Source organism: Oncorhynchus clarkii, chromosome 10, assembly GCF_045791955.1.
Source record: "Oncorhynchus clarkii lewisi isolate Uvic-CL-2024 chromosome 10, UVic_Ocla_1.0, whole genome shotgun sequence".
NCBI lineage: Eukaryota > Metazoa > Chordata > Actinopteri > Salmoniformes > Salmonidae > Oncorhynchus > Oncorhynchus clarkii.
This window is the reverse complement of record NC_092156.1, coordinates 44,288,439-44,309,226: the sequence shown is the minus strand read 5'-3', so window position 1 is coordinate 44,309,226 and position 20,788 is coordinate 44,288,439. Positions and strand designations below refer to the sequence as shown.

The 20,788-nt window shown below is 41.1% G+C and overlaps 1 protein-coding gene across 2 annotated transcripts; it reads right to left on the bottom strand.

Annotated features, from left to right (window-relative positions):
• Window positions 1-98: 98 nt before the first annotated feature.
• Window positions 99-9,870, bottom strand: LOC139418554 (WD repeat-containing protein 44-like). 2 transcript variants are annotated; one of them, XM_071168115.1, is made up of 20 exons: window positions 9,297-9,870; window positions 8,481-8,514; window positions 7,931-8,008; window positions 6,844-7,450; window positions 6,463-6,587; window positions 6,053-6,145; window positions 5,785-5,921; window positions 5,502-5,585; window positions 5,282-5,388; window positions 4,998-5,149; window positions 4,701-4,839; window positions 4,501-4,565; window positions 4,218-4,334; window positions 4,003-4,125; window positions 2,000-2,191; window positions 1,731-1,832; window positions 1,540-1,655; window positions 1,340-1,467; window positions 1,087-1,233; window positions 99-718 (listed from the first exon to the last, which is right to left on the bottom strand). In XM_071168115.1, the coding sequence occupies exons 1-20, from the start codon at window positions 9,368-9,370 to the stop codon at window positions 630-632; spliced, it is 2,709 nt and encodes a 902-aa protein (XP_071024216.1). In that variant the 5' UTR covers window positions 9,371-9,870; the 3' UTR covers window positions 99-629. The 2 variants fall into 2 exon arrangements, with proteins under 2 accessions (XP_071024216.1, XP_071024215.1); XM_071168114.1 differs by having other exon boundaries at window positions 4,492-4,565; window positions 9,297-9,863.
• Window positions 9,871-20,788: the final 10,918 nt, after the last annotated feature.

Sequence of the window (20,788 nt, the reverse complement as noted above, 5' to 3'; positions counted from 1 at the left end):
ACATGACTCCTGTCCAGTCATTCTACCTTTCATATTGAGGCAAACTTTCAAAACTGTTTAAAGGTTCTCATCTCAATGGAAAAAAACAATGAGCTCACTTTAAAACGAGAATACCATTTACTTTATTAAGTGAATCATAAACAATGTAAAAAAAAAAAGTGGTTCCATTTTATTATTCATTACACACTGACAGACGAATGAAGATTTGCAACCGTAATGATTGGAGTTAGTGCTTAGTTAACAAATTTAAGACAAGTCATTCCTGGCAAGGAGGAGCACCGGGGTACTAGAAACGCAGTAAAGTTAGGAGTAAGACAGCGTACCCCTTACACTCTGACAAATAGCTTACATTAGTGTATTTTAATCATCCATCCCTCAGTTACCGGTCCTGCTTTACAGTCTGACCGTTGCACACTGGTTCTTTGTGTTAAACAAAAAAAGTGACAGGACATCCGTGAGCTGCTTCCTCCATTTACAGTTCACATCCTCTACTGTAGGGTCCCTGTTCTCCGGAGGAGCACTCACCCGTAGGCAATTGGCCGGTTTTAGAAGCGTTGGCAGGGCAGCAGGTTGCTCTGCCTCCATTGAAGGACTGTACACTGACAGCTAAATCAGGAAGGGTGAAGTGCTCAGTACTTTTTTACATTGATGAAAACCTTAATGGCGCCAGTGAAGTCAGCAGAGAGCAGAACCTCTGTATGATCAGTCTTCAGAGCCCCTGCGGACGAGAAATACCCTGTTAAGCATTGAAAACTACAAAGTTTTCCTATCGACTCACCTCATCACACCATTCATTGATCACTCTTAAAGATGGAAACAGCACCATGGCTACCCCAGCACTTTTGTTATCGTTTTGTGGACAAAACAGAGGTGAGGAGAGTTGGGCGGTGTGGGAAAAACATTTGCAGTACATATTCTGCTGTTCTATAGCACATGCAATGACAGAGTGTTTGTTGTTTGCAGTACCTTTGTAGTAATATCCCAAAACAGATGTGCTAGTTTGACCATTAAGGATCCCAGCTTTAATGAAAAGTCGCTCTGAAGTCTCAGCATAGCTAAACAGGTATATAAATCAGTATACTGTACCTGAGGGAATGGTCTCAGAGTCAGTAGAGTCCAAGCTCTTACACTCTGCATCTGCCCCAGCCCCCGCTTTCTCTGCCCCCGCCTCCTGGGGGACAATCAGGTTAGGATGGGGCGCAAAAATAGCTGATGTCACTACTGCATTGTGGGCTGAAAAATAAGAGACTGGACTTAGTGGAAGGACACTACAAAAACACTGACAGTGTTCCATATCACCGACAGTAAAAAGCTGAGCACCACTACAGTATCTAGGTACCTTTAATTCCCTCCCAGAAGTCATTGCGGTCTCGTCGTACTGAGGTGAACTTGCTCAGGTCATGGTAGGTGCTCCAGATGTACACGTACTTATCCTCTGAGCCACTCACAATGAATGAGTAATCATGGCTGGAAAATAGAGTGACAGTTTGTTTACCGACTACATAAGAACATGCCAGACTGAGAAGGAGCCGTTCTCACCTGAAGCTGGCTTTGATCTGACTACTGCTGTTGACGTAACCCTTGTACTTCATGGACAAAGACAGGTCCCGCAGGTCATACAGGCGGATCCTGGAGTCATTGGAGGTCACTAGAATCTACCAACACAATACAAAAGACTCAGCTAACAGATAGGCATGTCTGTGGGAAGAGCACCAGGAGCATGGCTATACCTTGTTCTCTCCAGGCAGAGGCTCGATGCCTGTGATTTTCCGTCCTACTCGATTCCTGCCTCTGGTCGACCGTACGTGGATCTGGGTGTGGTACTTAAGGCGCTGAAATAAGAACAGACATTCGAAAAACGGTGAACCCTCTCCAATGTTCCTCATTTTCAGAATTATGTCCTGCCGTTGTAATATTCAAAAGAAGAATCAAACATCGGCTGAAATAATGATTTTTCACTAGCCCTTCAAAACTTGAGGAACAGTATGTCTCCCTGTACCTCAGTGTCATAGAAGATGCAGCGGCCATCGTAGGTGCCGATGACGGCGTACTTCCCATTCTGGCAGAAGTTGGCAGCAGTGATGAGGCGTGTTTGTCCGTCCACCTCGTTCCACAGAGCCACCTTCTTGTCTGGGATGTTCCACAGACGCAGCTTCCCATCCAGAGAGCCACTCAGGAAGTACCTGTCATCCTAGGAGAAATAACAGATGATCAGTCTGGTTAACTGAGTCAGAACATCGTCACAGCCGTGTATATCCCCACGCAAGCGGTTACCAAGACGGCCCTCAAGGAACTTCACTGGACTTTATGCAAACTGGAAACCATATGTCCTGAGGCTGCATTTATTAAAGCTGCGGATTTTAACAAAGCTAATCTGAAAACAAGGCGAGCTAAATTCTAAATCAGCATATCAATTGCAGTACACGAGCAAGTAACACATCTGACCACTGCTACTCTAACTTCCGCGATGCATACAAGGCCTTTCCCCTCTTTTGGCAAATCATTTTTTTCAACCTCAGGAGGTTGAAAAAAATGTGGCTTATCACCGAAAACCCTCACTAACTTTTACAGATGCACAATTGAGAGCATCCTGTTGGGGTGTATCACCGCCTGGTACGGCAACTGCACGGCCCACAACCGCAGGGCTCTCCAGAGGGTGGTGCGGTCTGCATAACGCTTCACCGGGGGCAAACTACCTGCCCTCCAGGACACCTACACCACCCGATGTCACAGGAAGGCCATAAAGATCATCAAGGACAACAACCACCTGAGCCACTGCCTGTTCACACTGCTATCATCCAGAAGGTGAGGTCAGTACAGGTGCATCAAAGCTGGGACCGAGAGACAGAAGCTGTTTTTCAATCTCAAAGCCACCAGATTGCGGGACGGTTGAGCTAAGGTAGGTTGCGATTAGCATGAGGTTGTAAGTAACAAGAACATTTCCCAGAACATAGACATATCTTATATTGGCAGAAAGCTTCCATTCTTGTTAATCTAACTGCACTGTCCAATTTACAGTAGCTATTATAGCAAAATAATGCCATGCTATTGTTTGAGGAGAGTGCAGTTATGAACTTGAAAATGTATTAATAAACCAATTAGGCACATTTGAGCAGTCTTGATACAACATTTTGAAGAGAAATGCAAAGGTTCCTTGAATCAATCAAACTTTGCACATGCACTGCTGCCATCTAGTGGACAAGATCTAAATTGCGCCAAGATTCCTAAGTCATATTGGCCTCTCTCTTGCATTTCAAAGACGGTACAAAAAAAATTGTTTTTTTTCTTTGTATTATCTTTTACCAGATCTAATGTGTTATATTCTCCTATATTAATTTAACATTTCCACAAACTTCAAAGTGTTTCCTTTCAAATGGTATCAAGAATATTATTACATTTCCTTGCTTCAGGTCCTGAGCTACAGGCAGTTAGATTTAGGTATGTCATTTTAGGCGAAAATTGAAAAAAAGGGTCCGATCCTTAAGAGGTACAGCCACCACTAGCACAGAGAGACGGCAGCCTACCTACAGACTTGATATCATTGGCCACTTTAATAAATGGAACACTAGTCACTTTAAGAATGTTTACATAGCTCGCATTACTCATCTCATATGTATATACTGTATCCACTATTTGTTGCATCTTAGCCGCACGGTCACTGCTCATCCATATATTTTATATTTATATATTCTTATCCCATTCCTTTACTAGTTGTGTGTATTAGGTTATGTTGTGGAATTTGTTAGATATTAGGTTTTGTTGTGGAATTGTTAGACATTACCTGTTAGATACTGCTGCACTGTAGGATCTAGAAGCACAAGCATTTCACTACACTCACAATAACATCTGATAACCATGGGTATGTGACCAATAAAATTTGATTTTGAGAACAATCATAGCCAACTCACTCTGCACTTAAATATTTTATTTCTTTTTAAAAGTCCCTACTTCAACCTAAACACGCACTGACAAAGGCACACACGCTCATAAAGGCTCACTTACTCTGGGATGGAAAGCGATGGCTGTGACGAAGTCAATATGCTGAAAGCAGCATAGACACTCTCTCCTGGATATGTGCCACAGTCGGACCGTCTTATCCATTGACGAGGAAAGTAAGAAGTAGTTCTGGAATCAAATAATACAGTGAATACTAGGACAGTGTACAGGCATTTGGGAGAAATTGAAAAGGGGGGGGGGAAAGGACTGTGTAGTCTCACCTTTGACCAGGACAAGTCCAGCAGGTCAGCCGTATGACCCTTGTACTTGCAAAAGGGGACTTGGCGGAAGGGGAGATTCTTGTCCTCTGAATCGGGGTCTTCAGGAACACTGCTCATCTGGGAACAAAAAAAAGAGGACCTCTTGTCTGTCTGAGGCTGAGGTCTCCACAGTAAAACTGGTATAGTCACCCAAAGCAACCCTGAACATAACGTTACTTTCTTCATGTTTTACAGCTGACCCTCAACTCTAACCATGTCACTGATGGGTCCTAACCTTACTCACCCCACCGTCCGTGTCTGATTTGGAGGAACACAGGCTTTCCTGAGAGGGAGAGGGCGACACACGACCTGGTTGAGAGAGAACATAAGAACCATGAGAAACCCACCAAACAAGCTTTACATTTACTAAAGGTGTGGCAGACAAACTATTTTGTTCAGAGACAACAGAGCTCAGCCCTTCTTAAGGTCTCATGATCTACCAACCTTCAGTGTTGTACTTTATCCTCATGTTGTTGAAGTAGTCAAAGGCATTTTTCAGAACCCAGATTCGCACCACGTTGTCCTGGCCTGCTGTTGCCAACAACCTCCCACAGTGTGAGAACTTCATGGTCCACACTGCACCCTGAGGACCGGACAACAGAACAAGGGTTAGGCAAATATGCATGAATATATATTCACGCTTACATCTGCATTCATGGTTACGTGCTGTATGGTTCAGTCATGGAAGAGGTCTGTTGTTCAATGGAAAGAAAGCACTGACACATTAACACACAATCTTACCATGTGCTCTCCACTCAGGTCCTGGACCACCTTGACCTGATCAAAGTCAAAGGGGCCCTTGAAGCTGTGGGCTGCCTTGAACTTGACAGGCCGGGTGTAGGGCATCCCCTCATCATCACTGGAAGACGGGTCATCCTGGTCGTTGTGAAACACTGAGACACAACCACACAGTGAGACGTCACCCAGCAGAGTGACTAAACCGCAGCAGTAGAATGTTCATCGGAAGACAAAAAAAAAAAATAATAATAATAATCAGTTGATGGGGGCTGTGGGGGTTGGCATACCTTCATCACGGACACTCTTCACCTTGTTGACGGCCTTCTCACCATACTCTTCAGCCAGATGCTTGGCCCTCTTCACAGACTTGCCCAGGAACTTCTTCAGTTGAGTGCTGTGGTCGTGAAGACAGAGGACACATGAAACACCGTGAAACCGTCACAGACTGTCAGAGCAGAGAGGAAACACTAACCACAACATGAGGCAGGGCACTATGCCATTTCTTACGTTTTCTGTTTCAGCTTCCCTCCGTCAGAGTCGGTCAATGGAGCCTGGGCCTTGTCATCATCATCTGACTGTGCTGCGTCATTCCTGACAGGAAAAAACAGAAAGACATCTTCCTCAAGATTCGTATTATCTTTTTTATGTATGGGACTGCTACCCGATATAGTTACCAAAACAATCTGTTAGCACAGGGGAGCTGTACGTTTTTTCAACCATAGCCCAAGGATTGGTGTGGCCCCATGATATATTACAGTCCTGACTTGAGTGATAGGAGAGCAGTTCTTACGTGATGTACTCCTTAGTCCTCCTCATGATGTGTAATGTGAGTGGGTTGATCCCTGTGGGAAGCTTCTCCTCCGCCTGGATGAGAGGGATCTCCTCACCTGTGTCCAGATTCTTGATCATCACACTCGCCAGGATCTCCTATTACAGAGAGCCCAGCCAATCAATGAATTAGAAACGAACACTCAAAAAGATATATGTGTAGAGAGTAGACGAGCCCCTTTGTACAGGTTAAGGTTGGATGAATGAAAGAGCGAGACAAGGAAACATGCCTCATCAGTCAGCTCTCTGCCAGAGTTGGATCGTGGACGCTGAGGACCTAGAGGGTCGCCAATGGGACTGGATGCCTGCTCATCCTCATTCTCCTGTGGGAACACACCAATATACACACACGCACTTACTACACTGGTTTTAATTCTAAGACAAAGGGGTATTCCGAAATGCAAGGGTCAAAGGTCTGTTGAAAAAGGAGAACAAAGAACAGAAAGTAAATCCACACACAGGTATGCTGCTGCCGAAGTGTTTATTCAGAAGAGGATAACATTTTAACCCCAAACTAGGTCTTTGTCAAGACAAAGTTTTCCCCAAGTGCAGAAGAATATATACATTGGCTTCCTGGGCAGCAATAAGTGGACCTGTGCTCTGCGCCAATGAAAAGCATAGGAAACAAATACCCACTGACCTGTGCTGTGACAACCTTGTCCCCACTGGTGGCGCTAGCCAGGTCCAAAGAGTGCTGCAGATCCTTGGTGATGCTCCTCACTGTGCTGCTGGGAGACACCAGGCCACACGGCTCCTCCAGCTCCCCTGCATACACCGGCCAATCACACAGCAAAGACACAGGGTTAAAGGTCAACTGTGTCACCTTGTCTCCATGGTTACACAACTAAATTATCATGAGTAAGAGTGGGTAGTAGTGAACAGCTGAGAACAGTTATGAGAGGTCAATGTGTTCAGCTCAGTATTCCATCCCTGCAGCAACATTTAATTGACATGCATATCAGCATTTTATCTTGACCTTGTGCTACTGAGTGTGTGGGTATACAAGCAAAGTGTTATTTACCTTCCAGTCCTGCTGGCCTTATACACTCCTGGGACTTCTTGCTGAGGGGTAAAGCAGGCCGGGATGGGGGTGGTGGCCGTGGAGGAGCAGCTCCGCTGGGAGGGGGTGGGCGTGAAGGCGGAGGTTTCTTGGTGCTGGCCACAATGTCAGGCTCTACAGTGAACTGCCGTGGGGGCTTTGTAGGCCCCGGGTCAGAGGAGCCAGCCGGCTTGTCTGTGAGGGGATCCTGGTCTAGGATGTCTGCTGGTCTCTGCTCCCTATCCCTGTCCTCTGCAGACACCCGGGGTAGGTCAGGGAGGTCCGGCGGGAGGTCTAGTTGCCCCAGGGTGCTGGTGATGTCTGGGGGCTGGACGTGCTCCTGTGACCCTGACAACAGGCTGGGGATGTCTGGGAGAGCCATGGAACACACTTCCTGCTGTTCCTGTGGCTGCTCTGATCTCTCAACCACAGGCTGAGTTTCAATAGCAGGATGCCCTCGTTCTACAGGGGCCACATTGTCGTCCTTCCCCTCTGACTCTGCCCTTGTATCAACATTCCTCTCCTCCTTCAGCTGAGCCTCCTCCACTGAACTTCCCTTCTGGCTCTCCTCAATGATGCTGTCGATGATCTAGAAGGGACAAGACATCATAGATGAAAACAATCATCAAAAAGGTAATATACTCATAACAGGATGTTTCTCTAATGAGGATTGTGTGGTCGTATGAGTGTATTCTCTCTGATAAAAGTGTTGTGGGATCTCCCAACACTTAAGGTGAGAGAGGGACGTAAAGAAGGAGTACAGACACACGTTGGAGGGTCTGTATGTCTGTGTTGATGACAACTTAGTGGCGTGCCACACATCCAAACATTTGCTGGAGTGACAATGTAGAATCTGGTGACGCCATGACAGCATTTACATAGAGCCCAAAAACCAGCAACCATCAAAACACATTTACCGACATGAACACTACATAGTCAGGGTCTCAGTAACTATTAAATATTCACAGGAATAAAATCCAACTTATTTTTTTCCATAATGTCATAACCACCTAGCTAAGTAGGGATTAATGAGCATTAGCCTACATTTTAAGATAAGGAGGGGGAGTACCTGAATGGAGTCATCTTGGCGTGCCTCAGGTGCGGCCAGCCCAACAGCCACGTCCTCTGGTGGGCTCTCTACCACCCCCTGCAGGAACACAAAACTAAATGTCCATGGAGACTGACAAGGAGAAACACTACTTTTATAAACTAGCACCTCATACAGGGCATCTACACACTAACAATTTGGGATGTGCTTACGATTTGTAATATTATACTAGTAAAAGGGCTGACAATGTCCTGAATAGAGTATGTGAAACACTAAACTGGCACCTACTGCAGGACATGCAGTAGCAAACTGCTTATTGCAAACAACCCCGGGTAAGGCTGTGTTTTGGGTTTAGCCTCAATAGAACTCTTAAAGGCTCCCGTCTAGCTCGTTTGAAAGTAGTTACCCAGCTATGCCCTTTAAGTAATGATTAAACTAAAAACCAACACTCAGTTACAGTTTTTGACATCTCCTAAATGAAATGAAACTTCACTCTCTAGTCTTTAAAGAGATGGTTCTTAGGTTATTATTGTTTTTTTTACTGTGAAATGCTAGTAAGAACAATAAATACCTGAGGTGTGGGAAGGACAAACTTTGCAGGTGTCCTAAGTAATAAAAAGACAAGTGGAAGTGTTAGTCACAAGACTAGTCCTGATATGGTTTGTCAGAATTACCTTTACCTAGGGCCTAGGCTACAATTCAGACGAGAGATTTGAAAGAAATCATGCTTGTTTTAACACTACAAAGCAAAAAACACAGGACAACCATATAAACAATTTATTCTTAACATGTAAGATATGTAAATCATGCAAGCTACAGGAAATTACAGCACCTGTTACACCAGTGTTCTCCTGTTAGTTTAAGTTTGAGCAAATTAGGAAAAATACAACTTTTCAACAAGCAACAGTTGAAGCCAAAACCACTGTAGCTATTTTATCTCCAATCACTCTACTATAATTATATAAAAGGAAAGTGTGAGTCTCAAAGAGACATGTCAATCACACTTCTCTCCCTCTCTCCCTTACACTTGACCCCTCTTATATGGTCATGGCAAAAACAAAGTTCCTGTTGGGAGACTTTGGCAATTGATGACCCCACAACCTTTTGCCTCTTTAAAAAGATGGAGTAAAATAAGACAAGGCAAAATCATCCACAGACTGGTGGCATAGTTGTTGTCGTTGGTGCAAATAATTATAGGTAATGTTTTCGTTCCTTTATTAGAGAAGAGACACTGAATGTATGAGCAGAATAATTCTTACTTGCGAACATCTGGTTGAATTCATGTCAGTGACCAGCATCGTCATCACAGCTGATAACGTTTGTCAACACCAATAGCACAGTATATACCTTTATTTGAGCAATTGATGTAGGTAAAAAGGTTACTTACACTTTAGGAGATGGAGTAAAATTGACGTCTTCAGCAGCATCGTAGAATTCCTCTGTGTCACTATCTGACGCCATTTAGTTAGCTTGCTAACGTACCTAGCTAGTTTAGATGGATACAATCCGATAAGGGAAATCGCTGCAATATTTAGATGTGGTCGGTTTATTATGAATACATACAATTCGTACAGGAAATAAAAAGGTTACTCCACTGAAAACGGACTTCTTTCTGTAGGATACACCCAGATGTTGCTAGCTAGCTACTAGCTAATGCCTGGGAGAGGCCACTCACCTGTGTGTACTAGCTACTGCCGGTACTGGCCGCTATTGCTAACGTAGCTAGCTAACGAAGAAGGTGGCCCTAGTCTTTAGCTAGCTACCAAGTTTCTTGAATCAATTCATAAGTAAATACTCTGAATTAAAGGTCACCGCTAAAACGGCTACCTATTACCGCGGTCTTCCTAGAAATAGGACTGCAGCCGCAACAAATTTAGGGCAGCTTCACAAACAAGGAGGAAGAAAAACACCCCCAAAAGATTAAAAACACACATTCGGAAATCTCGCGCGAACTTATTTGACAGCTTCAAACCCCCGGTCGTCTCTTTCATATACGCTGATCTGAAAACATAAAGCAAAGATGGAACCTGATTTGGTCACTTGTCTACTTCTTTCAGAGCTGTTCATTAAGGATTCACGTGTATTGTAAAATACATTATAGTATTTTACAATACAGAAGTGTTATAGTAGTGTTTTGTATTTTATTAGAATCCCAAATTGCGAAGGCAGAAGCCACTCTTGCTGGGGTCCAAATAGCAGTAAATGAATTTGTACAGTAATAGTTTAATGATGACCCTTGCTTAGGCTCGATACAATCACCCCAAACTAAGTTAACTCTATTGGAACAGTGTTTAGCAATAGAGACCGAGGTTTGACATCCACCAGGGGTGTTGCACTGTTCGCTACGATGGTGTCAGCAGCAGAGGGAATAGTGTGGGTTCGAGATCCGCAATTGTTTGGTTCACACCTGTTGTCCTTTGATTACAATTATTATTATTTTTACCGAGTCTTCTAGGCTTACTCTTTTAGCTCACTGACCGAAAGCATAGATTGGCTTGGGGAGCAAACGTAGTCTTCAGGTCTGCAGTAAAAATAAAAACACAATTCATCTTGTTAAAAAATATATAGTCTATTTCTGGTCTGTTAGTGAGTCATCTATAACATTGATTTATAAAACAAACAACGATATTGTCAGCACAATGCTTTCTTCTGTGCGGTTTTACACCTTAAATCAATGGTATATACTAACACTGCCACAAGCTGGACAACACTTACTTTGTTTGGTTTTTGGATGTTTTGTGGCTATGAAAAAGATTGCCATATGAGGGTCTCGCCAAAATGGCGCTGTGCGCACACGCATTTCTCCGTATTAAAACTTGGAATTAAATTGTGCATCTCCTACAATTTAGCTATAGTTATCTGTCGTTTGATTTTTCAATATTATTCACGACTACATTTTATATTATTTCGTCGAGTTCAGCCCTGATAAAAACGTAAAGATAGCAAAACGACATAGCATCACGTCAAATGGACAGAAAGGCTCCTGAAACTCAGGCTAATCTCTAGCTTCCACGATTATGCTGTTGACCCAGTGGATATTTCCCATCTTTCTGTTATGGACCCCCCCTCTACTATCACTCAAAGCAAACCTCCTGCCTCTAAAAAAGGAAAGTCTGACAGTAACTTCAACTCAGCGGACATTGTCACCACGCGTTTGCAATTAATCAATAGTAGATCTGATGATGCTTTAAAAAAAGGATTGCTAGCAACGCGGTCCAAATTGTAGCGCTGAAAAAGACTATTGACTTCGAATGTGCATATGTAACGGTTTAATTAAATAGTTAAATTCCTGCATTAATTGGGTATTATGCCATCTCCTGGTAGATTAGTGTATTTACATTGTCTAATACACAGCGATAAAGGAATGGGATTCTGGGTCATCCACAGCAGATTTATAGAGAATTCTCGGTTTTCCATGTGGGTTTTATGCTAGCAAAATGTAATTTTTTCAAGTTGTTTGCTAACTCGAAAATGCGTCTTGTTTAGGAGTATTATTTATATCCCATCGACTAATGATCATTATTTCATACTGTGTGTCCCATCATTGCAAGTAATTCATGACACATGTATAAAGTATATGTTTTATAAACTCATAAACACCAGTCAGTGTATTAGACGGATTTTGTTAGTTTAGGAAAATTTGTGGAACATTCTAGGTGTATTATATTTCTTCGCCACAAGAGTGTGGCGTTTTTCAGGTTCATTTTATATATTTTGAATACTAAAATGGATAATAGTTTATTCTGATGTTGTACATATGAGATTACACATAGAAATTGTGTATTTATTTTATTATAGTAACTTAAGAATTGGTGGTTAAATCCACTATACGATCACAATGACTGATAGACGTTTCAATAGTTTTTATGTTACTATATTATACAGCAGATGTATAGAGAATTGCTGTGGCAGTGCTATTTATATCCCGTCGACTACTGATCATTCATTCATACTGTGTATCCCATCATTGCAGCTTTGGAAATAAATAAACTATCCATCCATTGATCCTTCCTCTGTTGATTTACTGACTTGAGGGACGGGACCAGGAAGGTCACACATAGTCATAAGAAATTTTAAAAAAGGTTACTCACCTTGAAACGCGCATCCAGAAAGAAGGGCTCACTGACGCATGTGAGAGACGGGTCACCGAAATAGAGAGCTATTCAATGCGTTGGAACTTGAAACTGCAGGGTGTCCCCGAGGTGGAGATGCAATATGTACGTCAGGAGACCACACGGATCTGCCAAGCTATTCTCCTGGAGGAGAGGACCAAACTCCCTGAAGTGATTGACATCGTTCACCGTCTCGGCTCCAAGCGTCCTAACAACTCCAAGCCCAGGAGCATCCTCATGCAGTTTACGCAGCAGGTCTACAGAGATGCGGTGTGGAAAGCAGCGAAGAAGTCCACCTACCTGCAAACCAAACGTTCTGAAGTTTAATGAGGATTTCTCCAGGGTTGATCGAGAGAGGAGGGAGAAGCTGTAGCCAGTGATTGGGGCAGGGAAAGCAGGGAAAGACTGCATATTATTTCTGGGCGAGTGCCTTCATCAATATAACTGAAATGTATCCCTTCCTGAGAGCATACACTTATTGCTGGATCAGTGCGTTCGTCCTATTTCTAAACAGCACATGTATGAGCTTTGCACGTTGGTGTGGACAATGAATGTATATAATTGTTTCTATTTTGTTTCTGATAGAAATGGGTTGTATTTCCTTTTTATAGAAAAAGGCCACTTCGGGAGTATTTTTGTTGCTGACTGACAGCTAGTTCATTTTAAATGTAGCTAATTGACAGCTAATTATTGTTGCATTTGTATTTTTTCACTCAATAAAGTCTATGAATATGCTGCGGTTCTTGGTGTTTCTGCTCTGTACTCGGTTACCCTACTGTGAGCACTTGACAACCATTCCTTTAGTGTCCTCTTTTCTTCTCCGTGTTCTCGTTCACCAAGTCTTTGTCAATAGTTTCTCTTAATGCTAGGAGGTTAAGACACACTGTGAAACATAAAGCATTGTTTCTTTTTCTTAAGCAACTGAAAACGGTTTGTTTCTACTGTAAATGATGCTTACTTTTGGAGGTCGCAATTGGGTAAATGATATTTGGCTCTCACATTGTTCGGAACGATCAGTAGGTGTTGCTACATTAAAACATTGTTTTGGTGGTGTCATTTTGCATTCAGATCGTGACTCAAGTGGTTATTCTCTTTGTCGTATAATTTAATTTAGTCAAACGATTTTGGTTACTGTTTATGGGTGTAACTTCTTGATGCTGTAGAAAATCGAATTTTATATTGGGTATCTGAATTTCCCAGCTCCTTACTCTTAATAGGTGGAGATTTTAATATTGCTTTAGATAATTATCTTGATAAGTGGCCTCAGCGGCAGTCTACTTCACTGAATGCCAATCTATAGTTATTTATGCAGAAGTTTGATCTAGTGGATATATATGGAGAGAGAAGTTTCCTCTTGAGAGATCCTATACCTGGTGTAAAACATGTACTAGACGTTCACTTATTGACTATGGTTTCAGAAGGCTTAAGAAACGAGGTTTCTATTCATATTCTTAACAACAGACAATAGAGCTATTTGCATACAAGTTTCAATATTTCCCTGTAATAATAGTCAATGCAAAGCTTCACACTGGAAACTGAATAGCTTCATATTAAAACATGAAATAGTCAAATTTGATATAGGTTTTACTATACATTTTTTGAATAAAGGCCAGAGGCTTCTACCGTTTGAAATGGCTAAATATTTAAGAAAATATAGCAGTGATCTTGTAAAGACCAGAAGGATAGAAGAGGAAAATGTTATATCAAGAATTACCTCGCTCTTCCAGAGACCTAACAGTTTTTCAGATACGGATAAAGCTGAGTTAATTAACCCTCCTGTTGTGTTCGTTTCATGTTAATTCATTCAGTGTTCCCGGTCCAAAATGACCAACCCATTATAGTTGATTATAAATCCATAATAATACATATATTATCACCTAATGTTGTGTTTGATCTTTTTATCAACTTAAGTTCTTGTGAACATTACAATTTTTGAAATTCTATTTGCTATTTATGGCCTGTAGGCCTCATTGACCTGAGCTCATATAACTTGTTTTTGAGTAAAAAAAGGCATAATTTATGGATTATTCAGATGAAACATATTGTGCAATTTATCACAGACTACTTTGTGTCAAAGTTTAACAAGGACTCCTCCTCACAAGTGTCATGATCTAAGTAAGATATGATCGAGCCTCACATACAGTATATTGTTTGGTCATTGTGCTGCCACAGAATTAATTGTGAGCAAGGCCTCACTCACAATTCTCTTCTAAATGTTAACTATTGATTCTTCTGATCAAGAATGATGTGATAATCCCATCTCTTTAGAGGAAATTACAGAGGCTATTGATCGCCTTCAAATTAACAAATCCTCTGGGGTTGATGGTATTACTGCAGAATTCTGCGAAGTTTTCCCAAAGAATTGTCTCTCTTTCTATTGGAAGTGCACTCTGACAGTATAGCCAATGAAGCACTCCCTCCCACTCTAAAGCAAGGTTTAATTACTATAATTCCTAAACCCCCAAAATACTTGTTACTCATTGATAATTGGCGTCCAATTTGCCTTTTAAATAACGATTACAAGTTAATAATAGCACTTGTCGTTGCTAAATGATGAAGGGCTGTTTTGGGTGCCATTATAGATGAGTCCCAGTCAGGGTTTATGAGAAATAAACACATCTCAAACAATGTTAGACTGGTATTAGATATCATAGATTACTCAGATTTGGTCTCTGATGAGAGTTTTATACTCTTTGGATTTGTATAAAGCCTTTGATTTTCCTACTTCTCATACTGTGTAATTACAATATTGAAAACAATCGAGATTGATTGATTTAAATTCCATAAACAATCCCTTTTTAGCATGGTCTTTGACCTACAAGCACAATTTATCTCCACACAGATATTTTACCTGGAACAATAGAGATATCTTATGTTAAGGCAAGTCATTATTTTTGAGAAATGGATACAAAACAACTGTTCAATGATAAAGGTATTTTATTTAATTGTGCTGAATTCTTGCTTTTTGTAAGATACCGATAACTCCAAAGGAATTTGCTGTAGTTTTTGATGCAATCCCCTCTGGAGTTATTGTACTTTTTAAGGATGTAGACAAATCTATCCCCTCTTCATTACCTTCTCCTGATCCAGTTGACTGAACTGTAGGAAAGATGGGTTCCTCTCCTTCTGTTTTGAAAAACAATAGGAAAATATGTGCCTTATTTCAATGTGATGTTGTTTCAGTCCCATATGTCATGTCTTTCTGGAATGGCTTTTTAAGAAATATTAATTAGAAAATGTTTGGTGTCTTTCTCAAAAGTTTATTTGAACTAATACGATTAAAGAAGTTTCTTTATAAATTAATTCACAAGTGCTACCCTACTAAACATTATCTTGAAAAGGGAAAAAAAGACATGGATGTTTCCTGTACCTTCTGTAATGAACATCCGGAGACTGCTTTACATTTATTTGGGTATTGCTCTTATACCTGGAAGCTGTGAGAAGATATCTGTAGATTTGTTTTAGATCATATACACTACCGGTCAAAAGTTTTAGAACACCTACTCATTCATGGGTTTTTCTTTATTTTTACTATTTTCTACATTCTAGAATAATAGTGAACATCAAAAACAGGCCCCCCTGTTAATTGAAATGCATTCCAGGTGACGCTGGTTGAGAGAATGTCAATTGACAATGTCAATGTGTGCAAAGCTGTCATCAAGGCAAATGGTGGCTATTTGAAGAATCTCAAATATAAAATATATTTTGATTTGTTATATCATATTTGGTTACTACATTTTAATTTTAAATCACCTTTATTTAACCAAGTAAGCTAGCTGAGAACAAGTTCTCATTTACAACTGCGACCTGGCCAAGATAAAGCAAAGCAGTGTGTCACAAACAACAACACAGAGTTGCACATGGAATAAACAAGCATACAGTCAATAACACAATAGAAAAAAAGAAAGTATATACAGTGTGTACAAATGTTGTGAGGAGGTAGGCAATAAATTGGCCATAGTAGCGAAGTAATTACAATTTAGCAGATTAACACTGGAGTGATAAATGGGCAGATGATGATGTGCAAGTAGTGATACTGGTGTGCAAAAGAGTGGAAAAGTAAATAAAAACAATATGGGGATGAGGTAGGTAGATTAGGTGGGCTATTTACAGATGGACTATGTACATCTGCAGCGATCGGTTAGCTGATCAGATAGCTGATGTTTAAAGTTAGTGAGGGAAATATCAGTCTCCAGCTTCAGCGATTTTTGCAATTCTGTTCCAGTCACTGGCAGCAGAGAACTGGAAGGAAATGCGGCCAATAGAGGTGTTGGCTTTGGGGATGTCCAGTGAGATATACCTGCTGGAGCACGTGCTATGGGTGGGTGTTGTTATCGTGACCAGTGAGCTGAGATAAGGCGGAGCTTTACCTAGCATAGACTTATAGATGACCTGGAGCCAGTGAGTCTGGCGACGAATATGTAGTGAGGGCCAGCCGACTAGAGCATACAGGTCGCAGTGGTGGGTGGTATAAGGGGCTTTGCTAACAAAACGGATGGCACTGTGATAGACTGCATCCAGTTTGCTGAGTAGAGTATTGGAGGCTATTTTGTAGATGACATCACCGAAGTCGAGGATCAGTAGGTTAGTCAGTTTTACTAGGGTAAGTTTTAGAGGTCGACCGATTAATCGGAATGGCTGATTAATTAGGACCGATTTCAAGTTTTCATAACAATCGGAAATCGGTATTTTTGGGCGATTTTTTTTAATTATTTTTTTACACCTTCATTTAATCTTTATTTAACTAGGCAAGTCAGTTAAGAACACATTCTTATTTTCAATAACGGTGGGTTAACTGCCTCATTCAGGGGCAGAAAGACAGATTTTCACCTTGTCAGCTCGGGGGATCCAATCTTGCAACCTTACAGTTAACTAGTCCAACGCAATAAGGGCCTGCCTCTCTCTCGTTGTACTCCACAAGGAGACTGCCTGGTACGCAAATGCAGTAAGCCAAGGTAAGTTGCTAGCTAGCATTAAACTTATCTTATAAAAAACAATCAATCATAATAACTAGTTAACTACACATGGTTGATGATATTACTAGATATTATCTAGCGTGTCCTGTGTTGCATATAATCTGACTGAGCATACAAGCATCTAAGTATCTAAGCATCTGACTGAGCGGAGGTAGGCATAAGCAGGCACGTAAACATTCATTCAAACAGCACTTTCGTGCGTTTTGCCAGCAGCTCTTCCTTGTGCGTCAAGCATTGCGCTGTTTATGACTTCAAACCTATCAACTCCCGAGTTAATAGCATTTCAAACTTCACTCGCGCTGAGCCTTAGGGTGGTTGTTTCCCTTGCTCTGCATGGGTAATGCTGCTTTGATGTGGTGGCTGTTGCTGTGTTGCTGGTTCAAGCCCAGGGAGGAGCGAGGAGAGGGACAGAAGCTATACTGTTACACTGGCAATACTAAAGTGCCTATAAGAACATCCAATAGTCAAAGGTTAATGAAATACAAATGGTATAGAGGGAAATAGTCCTATAATAACTACAACATAAAACTTCTTACCTGGGAATATTGAAGACTCATGTCAAAAGGAACCACCAGATTTCATATGTTCTCATGTTCTGAGCAAGGAACTGAAATGTTAGCTTTCTTACATTGCACATATTGCACTTTTACGTTCTTCTCCAACACATTATTTAAATCAAATTGAACATGTTTCATTATCTACTTGAGGCTAAATTGATTTAATTGATGTATTATATTAAGTTAAAATAAGTGTTAATTCAGTTTTGTTGTAATTGTCATTATTGCCACCCAGAGTCTCTGGTGGCACAGCTGGCGCAGCAGTACAACGCCCTTAAAGATATAATAATATACTGTATAAACACTTTCTTATTCTCATAACAAAAAAAACTTTCAATGTTTGCAGTTTTTACAAGGTCTTCATGTAATGTCTTGTCTTCATTCCCCTGACTGTTGTTTGTATACTCTGTTTTTCTATATTGTATATTTTGAAGTGCTTTACAAAAATAAAATAATAAAATAAGTTGCCTATACCAGCTACCAGCATGGATACTTTACGTCCCTTGCTATTGGGCACATTCGATTATGCTGAGCTACGGGGCAGCAGTCTATGGCCCGTGATGTGAAAAGGTAAAAGCTGGTGATGGAGGAGAGCCCTTCTCAAATGAACAGTAATCTGCTCATCTTGGTCATGTCTACAATGCCAACCTGGTCTCAGAGCATTTCGCATTATTCTGTATGTAAATCTGAGAATCTCCAATTAGTATGATATGTAAAGTTTTGTATGGTATGTATTAATTTGTGGATGTCCATCACCCATTTCGTATTATATGTTACGCATTAGCAAAACATACAAAATGTTACTATTTCGAAAAGCTTATGAGAATTATAGCTAGGTGGCTAACATTAGCTAGGCTAGGGATTAGGGTTAAGTTTCGGTTTAGGAATTAGGCTAAAGGGTTAGCTAAAAGGGTTTAGGTTAGGGGAAGGGTTAGCTAACATGCTAAGTATTTTGCAAAGTAGCTAAAAAGGGGTAAGTCGTTAATGTTGCTAAAGTTGTCCGTGATGAGATTCGACCTCGCAACCTTGGGGTTGCTAGCCATTTGAGTTACATGCATGTGGAAAATGCATCATACGGGCTGATTTCAGGACATTGACCCCAATCGTAATTTCCTGTTGAACGCGGAACGAGGGAGAGCTTGGTTTGTTGTTTTGGAAAGTTTGTTGTTTTGAAAAGTTTCTTAGTAGCTAGCTAACTTTTGAGTTTGGACCCATCGACGTAGTTGGAATCAGTTGCTGGGACTGCTATTCTCTGTCCAGTGATTCTGACGATCAAGGCCGGGTCTGAGGATCTATTTGGCATAGCAGATAGCCTAGCTGCTAGCTAGCTGCCTATCAAGCTATCAGGGTTTTCTTGAGGGCTTGAACACAGCCCGCAACGCGTTTAGCCATTGTGGCTGAGACAGTGGATTGTTCTGGGTTTGCGGCTGTCTGCCACCCCTATGTCATTGAGAGGGGACATCAGTTCTGTGTGTGAATCCATGATATCAATGATGGAGAAATCTCGAGGGATAATCAAGGCGGAACGACATGGTTGCGGACGGAATTGCAGAATCTCCACATGAGTCCTGGACAGAGTATAAGGACAAAGTGAGGGAAATGATTTCTGAGAAATTTAAGATGGACCACAGAAAGATTTGAGGTGGAGTGAGCCCACAGGATTGGAAAACCCACCATCGGACCAGGGGACAGGCCCAGCTAGATAGAGGTCAAGTTCATGAGGTAGAAGCACAAGGTAGCTGTTCTGGAAAGAGCCAAGAACTTGAGAGGAACGTATATCTTCCTCAACGAGGACTTATCCCAGCCATGAAAGCTGCCAGAGCGCATTGTGACATGCTTACATCCGCTATGAGAGGCTCATTGTCCATCCTCCCTCCCAGAAGCTTGGAAGGGGTGAGAGAGCCAAGCCAATGGGTTCGTAGCTTCAACCCTGCAACACACACGCACCAATTGATTAACAGACTGCTGAATGTATTTATTGACTTGTATTTTTTTATCTTGCTTTTGCTTTGTTTGCTCTTTTCCATATTATGTATATCTCTGATAAGCTACCCAGGAAAGGGCTGAAAATGGCCCATATTAATATATGTAGCCTTAGAAATAAGATTCATGAAATCAATAACTTGCAAACATCAGATAACATTCATATATTAGGCATTTCTGAGACTCAATTAGATCATTCATTTGATGATTCAGCAGTAGCAATACAAGGATATAACATCAATAGAAGAGACATAAATTATTATGGGGAGGTGTTGCTGTATATATTCAGAGCCATATCCCTTTAATGCCTAGATAAGATCTTATGTCAAGTGTTATTGAAGTCTTGTGGTTGCAGATTCAATTGGCACATCTAAAGCCTTTTCTTTTGTGGTGTTGCTATAGGCCACCAAGTGCTAACAGTCAGTATCTAAATAATATGTATGAAATGCTTGACAGTGTATGTGATGTAAACAGAGAGGTCTGCTTTCTTGGGGACCTGAATATTGACTGGTTTTCATGAAGCTGTCCGCTCAAGAGGAAGCTTCTCACTGTAACCAGTGCCTGTAATCTGGTTCAGGTTATTAATCAGCCTACCAGGGTGTTTACAAACACTACAGGAACAAGATCATCCACATGTATCGATCAGATTTGTCACAATTCTGTAGAACTTTGTTCTAAAGCTGTATCCGTACCCATTGGATGCAGTGATCACAATATAGTGGCTATATCCAGGAAAGCCAAAGTTCCAAAAGCTGGGCCTAAAAGTGTGTATAAGAGATCTGCACTTGATGAATTTATTAAATGGTTTCTTCCAATTATTGATAAACATGCACCTGTTAAGAAACGGAGTGTTAAGGCACCATGAAATGATGAGGAATATAAAAACTGTATGGTTGAAAGAGACGGGGCAAAAGGAGTGGCAAATAATCTGACTAGCTGATTTACTGCAAATGGAGAAATTATGTGACTAAACTCAACAAAAAGAAGAGGAAACGGTATTATGAAGCCTAGATCAATGATATAAAACTTTATAGTACTTTAAATGAAATTATGGGAAGAAAGACTAATTCAACTCCATCTTTCATCGAATCCGATGGCTTATTCATCACAAAACCATTTGATGTTGCCAATTATTTTAATGATTACTTTATTGGCAAAGTGGGCAAACTTAGGCAGGAAATGCCAACAGTGAACAGTGATCCATCGTATTCATGCATTAAAAAAAAACAAATAATTAAAGAAAAGCATTGC